The sequence below is a fragment of the Manacus candei genome, unplaced genomic scaffold (genome assembly GCF_025592945.1).
Source record: "Manacus candei isolate 608988 ecotype Guabito, Panama unplaced genomic scaffold, ASM2559294v1 h1tg000023l, whole genome shotgun sequence".
Lineage (NCBI taxonomy): Eukaryota > Metazoa > Chordata > Aves > Passeriformes > Pipridae > Manacus > Manacus candei.
This window is the reverse complement of record NW_026138071.1, coordinates 12,405,241-12,423,819: the sequence shown is the minus strand read 5'-3', so window position 1 is coordinate 12,423,819 and position 18,579 is coordinate 12,405,241. Positions and strand designations below refer to the sequence as shown.

The 18,579-nt window shown below is 38.0% G+C and overlaps 1 protein-coding gene across 4 annotated transcripts in view; it reads right to left on the bottom strand.

Moving 5' to 3' along the window:
• The window catches only part of METAP1D (methionyl aminopeptidase type 1D, mitochondrial), a 45,131-nt gene that overhangs the window by 15,061 nt on the left and 11,491 nt on the right, over nucleotides 1-18,579 (bottom strand). Inside the window, exons 1-4 of one of the 4 annotated variants that reach the window (XM_051787499.1) lie at nucleotides 11,737-11,815; nucleotides 6,397-6,563; nucleotides 3,940-4,089; nucleotides 98-246 (exon numbers count right to left, since the gene is read on the bottom strand). In XM_051787499.1, the coding sequence (XP_051643459.1) occupies nucleotides 98-246; nucleotides 3,940-4,089; nucleotides 6,397-6,563; nucleotides 11,737-11,800 (530 nt within the window). In that variant the 5' untranslated portion in view covers nucleotides 11,801-11,815. Of the gene's footprint in view, nucleotides 1-97; nucleotides 247-3,939; nucleotides 4,090-6,396; nucleotides 6,564-9,795; nucleotides 9,900-11,736; nucleotides 11,816-18,579 lie in introns of those variants that run through there. The other 3 variants (XM_051787497.1, XM_051787496.1, XM_051787498.1) reach the window with 3 other exon arrangements.

Genomic DNA, 18,579 nt, shown 5'->3' with positions numbered 1-18,579 from the left:
AGTTAAGCTGAAGTATGTTCAATATTAAATAAAATTTATTAATTTCAGTTTAACATTTTAATTCCCGGTGGTAAAATGTATATTACTTGGGAAATACCTGTCAGGAATACCATGACATACCACGTTGTTTACAGAAGTACAAACAGATTTCGGAAAACCTCCATAGCCCAGAGGTGATGGATAGGCATTCTGTCTGATTATTTCATGATGAACAATGGAATCTATTTCTTCAGTTGTCATGCCAACCTAAAATATCAAACATAACATCCTGTTAAAAAAGCAAAGATAGTTTCTCATATTTAGTGAATATGACTGCAGCCAAGCTTCAATGAAATATTGGATGTTTCAAGTACACTCCTTTGATACAAAACACTACACTGCCTGATATACTTTATTGATATATGGACCTGTTTTTTTAAGAGAAAAAGGTTCTAAATAAAGCATGCAGTAGAAATGAGCACTCAAGGGTTCCTAGAAACCTAAAATACTGTCTACCTCCTTTCCATCCTTTTTTCCACATTTGCTTTCTCAAAGACACCAATTTCTCATGGCTTCTTGTTTCAGTAGCTGCTATAGAAATGTCTCATTTCAATGCTTTCAGTCCTTTAAAACACAACATTATTTTCCCTTTTTATTTGTAAAAGAAAGGATATTATGTCTTTTAACTGCCCAGTACATTTACCATAATGTAGTTGTGCATTTTATGAAGTTATTTTCCAGGTATTCTTTAATTTTATAAAATATTTGGCTTCATATTTTGAGGATATTAAAGTTGCCATGGCCTGGATGATCACAGTGAATCTACAAGCACTTATCCATCATTTTTAGAAATCTTCATTTTTATGTTTGACATTTTCTAGATTCTTCTTTTCCTCACAATTGTACATATTAAAAAAACCCCAACATTCATCCATTTTCTGAGTATCCACGCTTAAAATAACATTATTCTTGCTTTTCTTTTGGATCTGCTCTGTCTCTGAGTCAGTCTGGTTAGAGCTGAAATTTGAAATTTGGTAAGGAAACCTCTCTCATTGAAAAGTACTTTTGAGGGTTCCTCCACAAATTGATTTTGATTTGAATGAGTTCTGAGCCTTTGAAAAGCATACTTTGTACAGATATGAAGATCAATCTTGGCAGACTGAAGGAAAGTCACAGTGGCTGTGATTTTGGAGTAACATGTGGAATACAGGTTAGGCTGTGGTGCAGGAGACATACTTATTCATATACTGAAACACTGAGACCATGCACAGTGAATACAGCGGAGTGCACTTGTGTACTGTGCTGAGATAAAACATCTGTTTACTCAGCTTGAATTTTGTTCAGCACAAAAACGTCGTTGGGCAGATGAGGAGCAATGAACCCACTCAACCAGGATTTGGGGTTACTGCACATATCCCCTGCTTTGCAGTAGCCATTGCAGCCTCTGTGCTGGGTGGCAGCCGCAGCCCCGGTACGCTGTCAGTACTGGATACTGCAGCCATTGGTTCTGGATAAACACAGGTTTATTGCTCCTGCCTTTCCTCGCAGATCTATCATCTACAGCCCACAGACAAACTGAACTGCTGTGTACCCAACTGGATGCTGTCTGCTGCTGCTCTGCTCAAGGAATTTGATGTGGCTTTTGGATACTCAGCAGACAGATCTGTGGTCTCTGCGTGGCTTATACCCTGTGAAAAGTTCTGTTTTTAACACTATCTGTTTCAAAGATGTTTTTGCCAGCTGGGCAAGGTTGAGGTGGGATCTACTGCACACCTTGTTCATTATTTGGATGATGTGGCAATGTGACGGTATCTAACAAAATATTTCCATGTCATAGAATTCGCTGCTTTATTCCCAAATTTGTAACTCAAACCCAGGAAAGCTATCATATATAATACCATATTGTAATTTTAAGTTCCATAGGCAGTAAATAGTAATATCAGAAGCATGCACCACCCAAACTGTATCCCTCTGTTTCCATGGATTATAATGCACCTTTGTTGTATTGGAAGATCTTACTGCCACTAGTTAAAGCACAGGCAAGAGCCAGTTTGGAGGACTGTGTGCAAGGTGGGCTCATCAAGACAACAGGAACAGGTGGAGGGATGGGACTCTTCAGATAAATTAGGAATGTAAAGTTTACGTTATGAGAATAGCCTAAAAGAGCTTGGTTTGTTTAGTCTGGTGCACAGCTCTATTCCTGTGTGAAGGGAAAGACTCAAGGAAAGGCAGGAAGCTGTTTAAATTAAAGAGCAGTGTTGGCACAAGACCAGATGGGTATAAACTGACCATGCGATCATCAGACTGGAAACCAGAAGACGCTCACTGTCCATGAGGGAGGGGTTTGGAGCATTCTCTCAGTCAGGGGAGTCTTGAAAAAACTTGCATAAAACAAAGGTCACCACCAGCCTGTGACTGACCCGGGCAGTGGTCTTAGCACTGCAACTCCAAATGCCACCTCCCTCCCAGTACACAGCTCCTGGATTTGTAATTCTTATCTTATAGACCTTCTTGCTCCAAAACATTAATTACGTGTGTGTAGTACTTTGCTATTATGTATGATTTGGCACATACCATGAACTGTATCATAAGCTACACCACACTGCATACATGTGTATTTACACATGACAACTAAAGAGTATTTGAGAAATACCGCTGTCATTCCAAACCCATGTTGCACCTTGATCCTTCAGAAACATGTATATGCCCTTAGCTTTAAATGAGTAAGTTTTACTGTACTGGGAATTAATTGCACATTAAGAAGTTAAAAAAGTGCAAAGCTATATAAGATTAAAGCTTCAGGCAGTTTTATTATTGACCATCCCAGCTCCAGAATTAAACCTCTGGGAAAGAGTGATGATAGCTGGAAGAAAAATCCCCTTTTAAGCCAATGGGATTGACCTACAGTCCCCATCTATCTCTGCATCTCATAGCTACTCAACCCATTTCACCCTATCCAGTATGCTATTACATGAAATACCAAGGCAGAGCTAAGAAAGCACTTCTTCATCTGCAAAACCTGGCAGTAGGCTCCTCCCTGTACATTTTAACTTGGGAGGTGTCCCAAAAAACATACTGTAGAAACATTTCTGGAAACCATGAGGCTTTATTATCAATGCACTCTGGAAAATTGTGTGGAATTTGGCAGCTGTTTTTTTCCAATGGCATTTCTATGAGTTGTGCCAGATCCCACAGGATGGTAGGGGGCTGAAGGATGGACAGGAATGGAGAATGCAGACCAGCCCGTTGGGCTTGCACACACGCAGAGCTGGAAAGCATGACATATGAGGAAGATGGGCCATGAAATGAAAGGAAAAAATGCAGTGTGGGCGTTATGAGGAATTCACATCATTTGGCACACTTGAAACAGAGGAGGACTATCACGGCCAGGCTTCGCGAAGGAAGATTTGGGAAAGGCTCTATCCACATTTGTTGCAAGCATGCTGGTGGCTAATTAGGCCAATACGGGATCGACATGTCCGACTGCAAAAGGCACAGCAGAAAGACTCCTTAGGTGGTATATTCTGCAAGACACGATTCTTTGGAACAACATCTCAGGCTTGGCCATATCAATCAACAGAACTGGTCTGCTCTGGCCTCAAATCGGGAGGCCTGGAGACACACCATCTGTAACACTGCTGATGCCTTTGAGAACACACACAGGATCACTCTCGAGGAGAAAAGACAATGCAGAGGAAGACTATAGACACAGAGATATTACACCTGAGCCAGCAACTCACCCTAAGTACTACAGAGGTTCAAAATACAGAAATAATTAAACAGGCTTACAATGAAATGAATCAAAAGTTAATAAATTATTATTTTTTCAGGATCTAACTTAAACATGTTAAACTTAAAATGCACATTATGGGAAAGTTTAAAAAAAAAAGGTAGGTAGGAACCAAATAAGTGAAAGCATAAAAGACAACCATCCTGTTATGAGACTTCTGTAATTGTTACCTTTAAGCCCTTTCCAGCCAGAAGCAGGACATGACGGGCCAACTGACAAGCTTGACGAAGCCCTTGAATCTGATCTTCATTCTTAATTTCTATGTCGTCTCCCCAGTCTGGTACAATGCCTGTCGTCACATAGTCTGGCTTCTTTATGTGCTTGGAGAAAAAGGATTGAAAATGAAGATCAGAAAACTGAGCATGACAATGGGATCATTTTCTCAGATACTGCCTCCTGCTTCATGGCAGCTTGCCCTTTCTGTCGTAGTATCGACCTTCCTAAGCCATCAGGGCAAACCCTCAAGGCTGCCTCAGAATTTCTTCCACTGCCCTTTTGAACTTAACATTGCCTGTTACTACTGACTTACACAGTCTGTTAGCCTTCCAGTGCTGAAACCCCAGATACTGCAGCCAACTTCCAGCACAGTCTAAAGTTATGAAACTGTGACAAAGACTTAAAAACTCTTTATTTTCTTCTGCAAAGAAGGACATTTTCTACAAAAGGCACCTAAACACTGGAAGTGACGGGGCAAACATACAGAACGAGGTGTTCAAAATTTAAGCCTATCAAATCCTTAGTTTCTCATTCAGATAAAACTCCTATTAACTTGTATGAGGTTGCTTCTTGACTAAGAACCTCAGGATTTAACTTATTTTAACTCAGAGGGTTTTACTTATTAATCTAGTTCATATGCTAAAACTCGTCCATCTACAATATTACACAAGGGTATCCTGATTCGCTGTGTCAAGGAAAATGTATTAAACATCATTTTTTCCACACAAGAACATTTTTTTTCCACACAGAGATGGCAATGCACTTTCTCTCAGAGAGTCCTGGGCTGTTTCACTGACTGTAGAAGAATCCCTTTGCCCACAACAGCCGGGCTGATTTTCTGCCCCACTGGCCACGGGACAAGCTTTGCTCTTGACTTCACAAAATACAGACTCAAGCTGGCAGGCAGAAAAAAAAAGTAGGCACTTAGGCTGTACTCAATACAACCATACAACTACAGGGTATACGAGTACAGAAGAGTGGGGCAACTACTAAGTTCTACTGGGACTTCAAATAGGAAGACTATTGTTACTCCTACAGGTATTTAATTTCTAATCTGATAAAAAGTGAAACTATCTTTAGTGGACTTATGTCAACAGAATTTCAGATTTCCATTTCTTTCAAATTAATGGCATATCAACCCTAACAACATCCTATTGCAGTAGTTTGGGCTTCAATTTAGAAAAAAAAACAAAAACAACCCACCATTTGCTGGATTAGCAACTCCATAGACAGCACCACCCTCGCTTTGCTCTTGGAGGGCATTTACCCAGTAACTGCTGAGACATGACCCTACTGACCTCTATGGTCTATTAAGGGAGAAGCCCAAAGCAGTGTACATTCAAATGTCTACGTGGACAGTTTCATACCAATATCTTAAAAAAGACCATGCTATTTTAGAGTGATTTCTGATACCCTGTATAAAAAAATAACTTTGCCCTCAAGTTTTCAGAGTTCATAGACATGGACTGACTTTTAGACAGTCTGAGAACTCTGATCCGGGAAGCCAATTTTTCATTAGGACAATATATTTCTCCTTCTTTATCCTGAAAGAAGCATCTAAATATAGAAAATAAAGTTTGTAAACTCTACGACTATTAAACTTTTGAAAATATATAGAGCATGTAACCCTATATTCTTGCTGCATACAGAGCTTCCACAGCCTCTACATCCAGCATTCTTATCTGCTTTCCTATCTAAAAACTTTTTAATATTTCTGGCCCATGGAAATACTTTATATTTCACCTAACAAGTCTATAATAAAATGAGAAGCAAAATTTAAAAAAGTACTAATGCACATCCTTAAAAGCACTGTTTAGAAAGAGCAATTTGGTTTCTTTCGGATAAAGGAAAGATACTAAACAGTTAATCTGTATGCTGTAACTAAATAAGGAAAAAAAAGAAAAGAAAAAAGGAAACCAGAAGTGGAACACATGTTAAATTTGCATTTGCATGAAAAAGTCCCTTTTGGCTCTAAAGTAAATAAAAATAAAAGTATGTTGCAAGGAAAAAAAACACTCAGGCAAAAAGAACTTGAGTTTAGAACGTGCAGTGGGGTAGCACGGCAGCTGCCAGCAGGTATTGTATATTCCCTTCTTAAATCTGACATAACCAAATAACAAAACCTTCAGCAAAATATAAACATTTTTATAATTATCTTGCTAAAGATTTATACAGAAAAGGACTCAGATGATCATGAATGATTCCTACTGACTTCTGGTAGGACTGTCTATAATTGTCCAAAACAAGAATTTGGACCCAGAAGTACTGACAGATATTACTCCATGTTTATACTACTATAACTGAGCAAGCCCCAGGTTTGAAATCCCTAATAACTAGATACCCCAACATGGTAGACAGCTGAAAACTCTATACTGACTGACTAACAGATTAGATAACAGAAATTGCAGTACCTTAGGAACTTGGTGAGCTGGAGAAACCACAGCTGGCCAAACTATACTATAAGCAGTGTTCCTCTGTCCCTGAAAAAAGAAGCATCTTTGCTGTTGATTGCTTGACTGCCTGTTCGGGTAGTTACGACTGAACGAAGAAAAGATTATGTGGCAGCCAGTCACAGAACCTGTTAAAAGAGAAGTTAAAAATCGTTAATGTTTTTTTCTACCTCCACATTACAAAATGGAAAGTACGCAAAAAGAAGAGCATCACGTAAAACAAAGCACAGAACTCACATAGTTGCCAAGGATAGTTCAAATCTTGTACTGTCATAGAAAGAGCAATAACAAGAAGAAGAAATGAGGACAAAAAGACCATCCCAAACAATACTTCGAAGGTTTATAAAATATCCGATTGTTTGGGTTTGATGCATGAAAAAACAGTGTGGGTAAATTCCCCACAGTTTACAGACGGGAGTGATCCTCCAACTGGCCCCTGCTTGGAGAATTTTCACGGCCAGAAGCTGCACTGGCAAAAGTGCAGCTTGGCAAAAAAGTGAATAAGGGACAAGAGCAAGAAAAGAGAAGGAAAAAAAAAAGATTTAATGTTATTTCAGATAATATTTTGGGCTGTATTTCTGCAGAATTGGTCACAGATTTGAACATAACAAAAGTAATGTTGCTCTTTGTCTTGCTGCTCAAGACACAAGGAATGGGGTTCATTTTGTCTTGCCTAGCCGGGCAACAGAACGAACTTCAGGAAATATTTTTAATCTTGGTCAAAGACAATTGAAGGGATTAAAAATTGAAATTTATCTGGAATATTTGAATTAGATTTCCATTTAATTCACATGAGAATTTGGGATGACAGTTCATCAGTTTAATTGCTCCAGCTTAATTGTTGGGCAATGCCATATTTTGCCCCCTCAGAAAAGAAGAAGAAAAAAAAAGAAAAAGGGAAAAATGGGCATTGAGGTCCAAAGGTTCTCAGAGACATCAAACCAAAACAATGTACCTCTAAAAATTATGCTAGCATCAAAACCGGGAAATTCAAAAGGATTATTGGCACTGCCCAATTACACTGCAATTACACATAGAGTATATTTCCATTACTCAAATGTTCTACAATCAAAACAGAGGTTTTTTTCTGAAACATTGTTTAACATAATAGTTGATCTGCTTCTGAAAAATGTCATTATGTACACAAACACAAGAGCAATCCTGTGGCAAGTAATCCAGATGAATAATTATTCTTCAGTAAAAAGTTTTTGTTTAAACAGAAGTAACTCAACATTTTTATATCACAGAAATTAAGAAATTAATCTACTGCATTTTTGAAACTATCTTAAAATGATTTTTTTTAAGAAGAGTTTCTTGCATATATTATATGTTTTTATTTTATTGTACCTTCCTTCCTTTGGATGCATTTATCATGTTCAGATGCAGAAATTATCCTTCCACATGCACGCTCATTCATAGACAGCCCTTTTACAGTATTCCAGGACACACAGGAAATTCAAGTTACACACTGTTTTGGAGCCCCAAAACATAGACTGAATGAAGTAGTTGCATCTGGTTGGAAGTGTTCCTGATCATCTCTCTGCACACTGATTAGTGTTACATTTAGTTACCAGTTTCTGAAAGGCTGTAGAAACTTTTACTCAAGGCAAGCAAATTTTTACTGTTTTTTTTTTAATTGTTGATAAGTAACAAAGTGGAGCTGAAGGGTGAGGCTCAGATCAAGCTCTCAGTATAACCCAAGAACCCCAGTGGAAGTTGCCTGCTTCAAAAGGGAAGAAAGTGCCTCCCAAGGAAGTGGAGCTGCCCAGTTAACAGAGAGCTGGATGCGTTTGGTGGTGCATTAATTAGAATTTAATCAGCAGCCTCATAATCTACTGCTGTCCTAGGGTCTCCTCACAAGGAAAAAAATCATTGTCCAATTAACAAAAAAACCCCAAACAAGAAAAAAAGAAACAGTCACCTAACCTGCCCCTGTAAGCGTGTCCAAAGAACCCAAAGCATCCTACAAACTCCCTGGCTAGTTTGCACTCATTTCTGGAAGCTGGAAGCACAGAATCTGCTGAAGCAGCAATTTTTGGGCCATCAGAACTAGAATTCACTCTGCCAGCATAAGCTTAAGGTACCTCTTCTACAGAGTGCAGTGGAAGTACCTTGCTCTTACCACAGCTAAAGGTATTATAAATATATAGAAATCCCACAGTCACTGATGTGGTCAACTAAAGTCCATGTGGACATCAATATGTGAACATCTATTTCAAATGCTCTCCTTGACGTCCGGCACACTCCCTGGGCATGTTGTCTACTGTGTCAAAATTTAATGGGGGAGAAAAGGTGCAAGTGTGCTTGTCAATTATTCACAATACGCACTCCCAAATACACACTCTTAAATACATGAAGCCATATTCACGGGTGCATGCCCGTTGACTAGCCCACATTCAGAAGGGATATCTTTTAATTTGGAATGAAATTTTTACCTCTGTTCTCCCAAAGATACACTGTAAGTGTTGTCACAAAATAACAGGATAATAAGCTACTGTAACCTGTTGTTATTCTACTAACTACTCATTATAAACCAGATGCATACAAAAATATCTACTGTTTGAACAGATGAAATACAACATGCAAATAAATATCACCATAGTATAACACAATTCCTAAATTATATCACAAGAATTATAAAAACAGTACAACTAAACCTTTCTTAGAAATATAAAAAATTATAAGAGAAAACATTCTCCTACAAAGTAAAAATAAAATTAAATAAAACGGCATTAAAATATAATGAAGTTACTGGTTTATAATGAAAATCTGGACTCCATCCATACACTTCCTTCCTTAAGAAGGCCTTCTGATGCCTCCACAGCTCCTTTTCTTTTTTAAGCTCCCATATTCACAGCTAATTCGATATAGCAACATCATCAATCACCCAAGACAGGAACAACTGTCTGTATTCTCCAAGTCTGGCTCAGAGATTCCCTCCACCCCATCCCTTACAACCATCAAAGCTTTTCTCAGTGCCTTTATTTACTTCTGCAACACTGGTGCTCAAGCACATTCTTTTTGTTAAGCTTTCCGTGTGTATTAATTACTGTAAGACAGTTCATAAACATGGGTTTAATGCATCTTCCAGCAGAAACTGCAGGCACCGGAGAGAGCCGGCGTGTGCAGCCGGGCAGCCTGGGAACAGACCAGCACAGCCAGGACGCAAAGTTGACCCTTTACGTGTTTATTCTCTGCCCCAACAGCAAGGCTACGTCACCTGCCACGAGTATCAGAATATTTACTATCAGCTGCAGGGAGGAGAATTATCACCAGCACTGCTGAATCCCATCAGCAGATACAATGCAGCAAGCACAGAAATTACTGACAACTGCTCCGCTGACTCGGCAGTGAACTCACTGTGCAATCTCAGCGCACGCACGTCCTGCCGGAGCCGCCGGATTCCTCAGCACACCTTCCAGACCTCTCTTTGTATTAACGATATAAATGCGCACTGTGAGCTCCTGCGAATTACAGAGGAATTTATCTTGTGTGGAAATTACATTTATTTTTTTTTCCCGTTTAAATGAGTCAGTCAGAGTGGCTGAATACGGCATTCAAAATTATGATGGGTAGGAGTATTTTTAAGTGACTGATTTCGCAGCACAATGTGCCCTATATTTATTAGCCTTTTACTCTAGGGCTATTTTAATTGTTATCTGTTCATGCATGCTACACTATATAATGAAATGCTCCCATTTCACTCATAGAGTGGAGAGTTTTTTATGTGTATCTCTATTAATGACCCTTAATTAAGTTGATTTTAGTAATTTAAATATGATTTTCCTCTGGTCAAGAAGTATTTTTAATGGGAGATATTGGAAATGAACTTTCATATAAGCCCTTTTCTAATGCTTCTTATTTAACAGTTACAGCAATTTATCAAGCTATGTTTTCAATGAATGAGGTATGGTGTAGCCATGCAAAAAACCTGTTAATTTACAAGATTCATCAAATGTGATTGTTAGCAACCTTTTTTTTGGTATTTACTTATAAAAGACTTCAATTTTCCAAGCAATTAGCAAAAGTGTTACCAATGGATAAACTTGGGGACAGTTCTAAGCTACAATAAATACAAGGATACATCTTAAGAGACAAAATATAAATTAATGTATTTTAAAATAATTTAGTCATAGTATCAACAGAAGCACAGTACCAAAATTATTTAGGATTACAAGAATTAACATCCAAACCATTTAGGAAATAAAATCAACTTGCTCTTGATAAAGTTAATAACATCAAAAGCATTGTTCTGACAACTCTTTTCAAAATATGTGATTTAATCTTTTTTTAAAACTGCAAAAAAGAATGACTGTGGAGACAGCATATACCCATTTGGGGGTAAAACACTAGAGGTCTTTAATTTGGCTTGTCAAGTAATTTTAATATTCTATCATAATTTATCTTCTTGTGCAAATATTCATTTTGCTGAAACCTCAGAGGAATAAAAGTTTAAAGTGAGGTATAAAAATTATTATGGGTAACAATATGTGGAATCCAGCCAAGACAACTAGGTAAGAATATATGGCTTTTTACTGCTAATTACCAAATGTTCCCATTTTTCAATCTGAAATAATGGCTGTGGTTTGAAAGACCTTTACTTGTAATCGTAATTCTAACTGTCTAATAAAACACTGACTTTGTAATCCCCCGTTGCAAAGGTATGCCCAAGCTTCAAAAATAGGATGGGAAAGATTAAAGGTTCTTTCCAGCTCTGTGTAACCTGTGTAGCAGAAGAGCAGCTCACATTTCACAAGCAATAACCTGTGCATTTGCTAAAAAAAAAAAAAAAAAAGGGAAAAAACCCAAGAACAACACAGGGAAATGCCTGAGGCAGAAGTTGAAACTGATTGGGCAAAGTAGAAGGACAAGAGCCCTTGAAATTAAACAAAAGCAAATTCATTCTGTTGACAGATGTTGATTACATCAAAGCCACAAAAGAACTTTTTTTTTGCTTCTCTTTTTTTTCCTTTTTTGCAACTAATACCTCCACATTTTCTGTGCACTAAGGATATAACGTATCTTAATCAACATAATCCAACACATAATAATTTTCAAATTTGGTAAAAGTATATTGTAACAAGGTCTTAACAACAGGCTTCTCCAAACAAGAGTGTATTCACATGGTCATGTCTGCATACCCGTGCTGGTCACGCCATCATCAGCCCCTTACTTCCAGGGGTTAACTGCTCTGGCAGCCAAATAAAATACAGAGAGCGCTGTGTAATTATGGAGACAGTCAAAGGGCAGACTCTATTTTGAAATCTATTTGCACAGACAAGGTCTTCCAATTTCGCTTACAGGAAACAAGCTGGTAAAGGGGGTCTCCTCCTCTCCAGATGCTTTCCACACGTTTTTCCCACATCAGGAAATCGTGGACATGGACACCATGCAGCACTGTTTCCTGGATTGCAGAACTATGCCATTACAAGAAGAAGAGCAAGTCCATGCTCGTGAGAAATATTTCCTCCTAATTGGACGCATTAGGGGAAAGCAAAACCCATAAGGACTACTGAAAATGTGACTAGCAGCAATTTGTAAACAGGACACAGCCACAGCTGTCATGATGGTACTGGAGAAGAGAAAACAGAAATGAAAGGGTAAAAACACTCTGTTTTTAATAGCATGATTGGGGAAATGAAATATTCATCAGGATAGATGTGACTTCAGTTACAACAGCAACACATTGGTGAAAACATCAACAACAGCATGCTTATGACTCTACTCTGATAAACTGAAACATAGGCCACTATCTTGCAAACATTATATTCTAATTGGGATTGGTTTATTTAATTATTTAAATTATCTGGAAATTAATGACGATTTGTTTATTTAACAAAGGCACTAACAGAGTTGCTGTTCTTGTTACCCTCCTAAGAGGCAATAAAGCAAAGGAACAGTCAAATGCCGACGGACTCCAAGGGAGCAGAATCAGCCCCTCTGCCGACATGACTGGGATTCCTCCGTGTCACTGAAAGAAGTCGATTTTGGCCCTCAGATATGCTCCCTGCTAATTACAATTCTGCCCTTCATGCAGAGTGGAACTGGGCAATTTGTTTTGCTGTATGCCAATACAAATCAGGTTTTAAATTTGGAGTAAATTTATAAACTATATGGAAACAGATTCTTTACTTATTATGATTTAGTCTAGACTAACAGACTAAAATGATGAATCCGTGCCTGGATTAGTTCTATCTGGAATAGTTCCGTGCTTCTAATTCATTATTCAGTCAAACTTAGGGCCAACAAAATAGCTGTTCTACAAGTTGGTAAACTGGAAAACCACTGAGAATCAGAACCTCTTCTATTTACAGGAAGGATGGCAGCCTAAGGGTACTTCATCCCAATAATAACAACATTCAAGTACCAGTGCCCAGGTCATGACAAGCCATGACCCTCCTCATAGCTCCTTTAGGAAGCTGGCTCGGTGCCACCTTTTATCAGCAACAACCAACAGTGCAACTTTAACAGAAAAGGAAAAATTAATATTATATCATTAAAACATCCTTTGACCAATTGAGCAGTTCTGTACCTATCTATCTATCTATATATATGGATGGATGGATATAAACATACACACACACACAGAGTCACACCAAGGCAGTATTAGAAATAACTGAGTAAAATTCTGGTATCATTAAACATTACTTCCCCATTGTATTATAGGATTTAAAGAATGAAGAGTACAATCTAACTATATCTGAACAATATTCATTAATATACCAAAGAAAATGAGTTGTCTGTTACAGAAAACAGGATCAGGCTGTACAAGCTTAACTTTGAGAACAGGGCATTGCAGTTTTCCAATAGAGCCTGACATGCTAGTGCTATTTCTACTATATTTTCTCTCTCTGATAAAATAACACTAGTAGAAAATAAAAAGACAGTGTTGACTAAAGCAGTATTACAGTAAAATGGAACAAGTCCAGTACAAAAGCTGGACAAAGCAATATTAAGAGTTTCAATCACAGTTAATATCAAGGGAATTTAGGCTCCAGATCACAGCATCTGGCAAGTATCAACTTCTGTGACTAGCAGGAGAAACATTCCTCTTATGTTACTGCATTCCTATATTGAGTAAATTAATTTATCATAAAGTGAATAAATTAGAATGAGAAACATAACTGTTCAGGCTTGCATATTTAAATACATTTTTCAATTACTTTCTATTTATTCCTAGGTTTTTTAAAAGATCAGAGAAATTACTTTTGCTTGAAAGACTGCTTATTGTATTAATGATTTCGATTTTTTGGGGAAGTAACAATTATTGTAACAAGTTATGCAGTTTAAAAAAATATCAGTTTCAGATTAAAATAATAAGCTATTCAAATAGTCCTCACACACAGCACAATACCAAGTCTTGTTGTTTATATGCACCCACCCACAGCTTTAACATTCATTGAATCCTACTGGGATAAAATCTTTTCAGGTGCTCTGCGAAACAACTGTTTTTCAACTGGCATGTTTATGTCCTACATACATGCCTGAATCAATATTAAATGTTAAAAATAAATCCTATTTTAACCTCTTAAATTTCCACCTGAAATGGAAAAATATGTCTGGATCACCACAAAAAACCACTTCCCACAGAAACCCTTTCAGTGGGTGAACAACACTGCTGAAATAAGAGTGATCTTTGCACAGAAAATTTAGGAACGCTCCTGAACATTGTATCAGGATTTTCTACGTAGCTTGAGACACGGTAAGAGGATGGGTAGTCAGTCTTTTTCCTTCACAAAGTATAAGAATCCTTGCAGTAAGTATTTTCAATACACCTGCAGCCAAATCTTTAAAGACACAATGTGACTTCTGAATCATAATCCAGTCTTATGATATACCAAAATTAAAAAAAGAAAGTGCACATGGCTAGCAAGTTTGGGATGAATGGGTTAACTGATTCAGATTATATTACTACTCATTTGGTAAAAATGACAGCTAGCAGTGTTTTTTGATTTGTGTTAAAAGTTGTTAATGACTTGTATTGTCCCATTTTCACATGAAAAAACAAGTTACATTAGGACAGTTAAGCCTTTACTGAGAAAACATGTATGTGTCCTTCGCTAGACTGACAAGTGTTAAGGTTAGGGAATTACATCCTATAATTCACATATATGAGCAGAGAGGTGTAAGAGTTTACAGCTGTTTCTACTAAACTACTGTGGTGGTGGTGGAAATAAGTGCTTTTTTTTTATTTTTTTAAGAAGATGCTCTGCACCAGGAAGACGTTCCAATCAAGTCCTTGCCGCAGATAACTTGTAGCATCCTGATTAAAACATTTATTTTTAAACCTGTCAGTCATTAGTATGTGCTATTAATGCATAACTTGGAAGCTTATTCATAAATATGTGACATTTGGGTCACTGAATGAATTATAATGATAGAATTATGGTTCAAACTTCGAAGAGTAGGGTATAATGTTTGGAAGCTGTTTTAAATATCTTTAAAATACCTTTCACTTATCTTCATGCTTAACATTTACAAAGACCTCTTTCTTAGCATAAAAGTCCCTGTTTATCAAACAGTGATACAGGAAGAAGTTGTTTACATTTTCAGAAGTACCAACATACATCACTTATGACAAAAAAAACCAAGCACTCCATAAGAAATGCTCAATCACTGTCAATCATACACACTAAAATATACATAAACCAAAGCATGTGGTGTGAACTGTATTAGATTCAAACTGAACACAGAATTACAACTATAACAAACAAAAAACCAAATAATTACTAGTGACTCACAGGCTGATTTACCAAACTACTGGAAAGGTAGGTAACCATAGAAACCTGTCAGCCTAAATTCAGTACTTTAAAATTTGTATTTAGTTGAAAATGCTGACAATTATGTTTCTATTTGACAAAATCCATACTTTTAAAGGCTTCACTATTTGCTTTGGTACTTAAATAAATGCTTAAAATTATTTCATCTTTTGGTTACTAATAATTTGCCTTCTATAGCTGATTTTACCCAAGTAAAGATTGCAGTTTACTCTCTGTAATATAAAATGTTAATATATTTTAATATTGCAAATTATTTTCTAACATCTCTTTAATGACTGAAATTAAATAACAGTATAAAACAAACACTTCTGCACTTACTATTAAATATTTTGCATATAGACTTTTCTACTGCTGCACACTAGCAAAAAAAAATTACTCAAATTAACAGTTAAAGCTGAAATGCTAATAGCCTTTCAACTTATAGTTCTTTTTCACTGACAATTACAATTTGCATAGCTTAAAATTTAATACTATGATTAGTACTAATGTCCTATATTTTACTTCATAATCTAAATGAGTAAAATATTATTTTTGTAGTTTACTGGCTCTTATACTTAGGCCATAATGTTCAGTGTGTATTTCATTATGTAGATGAGCAATGGATGTTGTCTAACATGATCTAAATGGGTCAATGGTATTTTCCTATTCACATTAATCATCCAGACAGCCACACACAAGAAAAAAAAAAAGCCTTGAAAACTAACCTAGGAGATCTCTTTTTATCACTGACTCTTCCCACTACTCCCACAACAGCAAACACACGCAACAGGAGACGGGAGCCTCGGAAACTGGGGAGCCAAGGTGTTGCTCTCCTGCCAGGCAGCGGGCAGCGCTCCCCGGGCTGCCATGGCCCCGAGCCAAGAATGATTCCCGTCCCGCGAAGTTCAATGGGAGCTGTGTGTTGACAAACTGAGCAAATTTGAATCAGCAAAATTCATTCTTGGCACGGGGACACACAACTGTGCTGAATGCAAAGGCGTGCTGCCCGCTGACGCTGCTCTGGCAGCCTGGTTGTGCCTGTGTAAAAACACTTGTCGGAAAACTCCCGCTAAAGTCAAAGGACACAGGATGAGGCCATTTATTGCCAATTGTTTATAAAACACATCAAAATTAAGGGTTCTATTCTCAAGCCACGTAACTACCATCTATGGCCCATTTCATATATGGCATATTGCAAATAAAATGGCAGTTTATAAATAACACACCGCTTCTGTAGAAAGGGAAGCTGTTCTAATAAATGCTAAAGGGAAAGAACATAAGCGTAAAACAGGCAGAAAGTAACAGGATGGTTGTGTACCAAACATTCAGACTCATTTATTCAAAAAATATATTATTAAGATTAAAAAAAAAAAGGAAGCCATCAAAATTGCCTCAAACACCAAAGTACTGCCATGGCACAAAATTTCTGTAAAGGCAGAGATGACACATTTGATTATATTATGGGGTAACAGGGTTGACAGAGCTTGCCTGGGAAACCCCACATTGTTTATGGTATGGGGCAGATCCTGTTGGACATCACAGGGGAGGTCTGAGCTTCTTGGAGATGGGATGCACGGGCTGTGAGACAACAGGCAGTGTGGTGGTGGGACTCCTTGCCTCCTCCCCGATCACTGCTGGACATCCAGTGATGGATGGTTAAACTTTACCAGTGACTGCCCTCTGCATCCATCCTTATATCACAATAGTATCAACACAGCCATACATATTTCAGTCTGTTTTCTAGTAACAAACTTAAACTCTTGAAACTGGTCTTGGTTACCACTGAAAGTAGCTCTTATTTGTTAAGCAGGTATCAGTAATAGCAGCACACATAACATCTCTTTTCCAGAAACTATACTGGCCACTCACTTGGCACCACTTATTTGCCAATGCAATCCCAAATTACTCACTTTGAGATATGAAAACCAATAATATGGCTTGGGCACTGGCCACTGACTTTCTCTGACAGCCTTCACAACGTTTTCTCTTCCAATCCACACATGTAAATGAAGGGGGATAGGAACTGTGCTTCAGCTTTTAAAGTAAACTAACCAACATATGGCAAAGTAGGAGCTTTCCAACTTTTTGGACCTCATAAGACTTAATGTGCAACACTCATGCCCTGGACAAGTGTTTCACCAGTACCTAATGAACAACTGGGTATAGCAGGCACCTTAACTGGATGCAGTAACTCATCAGTGCAGAGCTAGGGCATCCGTGGGCACTGACCTGGTAGCTAATTTACTAAACAACTACCACCACTATGATGAATAAAGTTCAGTCTTTGCCATGACCTTTCCTAGCTGTCAGGAACATGGAGGAGAGGTCAGCATATTTCATTGTGTGACAACCCATGTGCAGGTCAATATTTGGCACATCATTTGCCCTGCCTTGTCCCACAGGATGTACATCAGGAGGAGTTAAGACAACTGACATTCAACATCTGCAAACTTCTAAAGCACATCTTTGGGACTGGCTCCAGCCCTGCCCATCTGGCCCTTTGCTTTTCAATGGAAAACATCACATCTAGATCCCAAGAGTTAGCTGGGAGTCCTGAGAGGTAAGGAAGGACCTCTGGTTCTCTACACTGCCCCACATGTCATGGTCAACACCCCAGCTGTTACTAAGGGAGATTTACTTGTGATTATTTTTCTAATTAAAAAATCAGGTCAGTGAAGTTGTTCATTAAACCCCTACCCAGGTATGATTCACGATGCACTATAAATTATTCTGAGAATTATAAAATAGAGCTGGACAGAGAGTCTAAATGCCTCAAGTCTGGAGGGAGTGCTGGTGCTTCCACAATGTTCTGCAGAAGCCCAGTCACACAACCAGGCAACTTCTGTGTTTGACTTCGTATCTTTGGTCTGACTTAAAAAACTTTGGTTCAACGCCTGATTAAATTCTGACCAGCTTTGGGGTTAAAATATATGAAAGATGCGATCACAGAAGTTACACGTCTTTACAAAATCATAGCTGAGTCATGTACAGGAGGAGGTCTCAAATCCTTTTGACTCTAAAGTCATCTCCAAATCAGCGGATTCAGTCAATTACATAATAAGAATCCTGCTGTATAATTTTATCACAGAAAATGTGAAGTCTATTTCAATCCACTTGCACGGTCTACTGAGAAGTGATGTGACTGTGAATTTGAATTTTACAGCCCTGGCCACAACTTCATAAACGTCAAGGCTCCTGATTTGCATTCAGTAAGCAAATAGCTACAGCAAAATTGATTCTGACGTGGCTGCTCCCTTGGCAAAGGCACAGCCATCAGAAGTGACTTGCCTGTGCCTTTGCCATGCAGTGGTTGGTAGGGAATTACCACTTGTCACACCACAGTGGACAGAAGAGAACCAGTACCTTTACCCCAGCAGTTTATTTT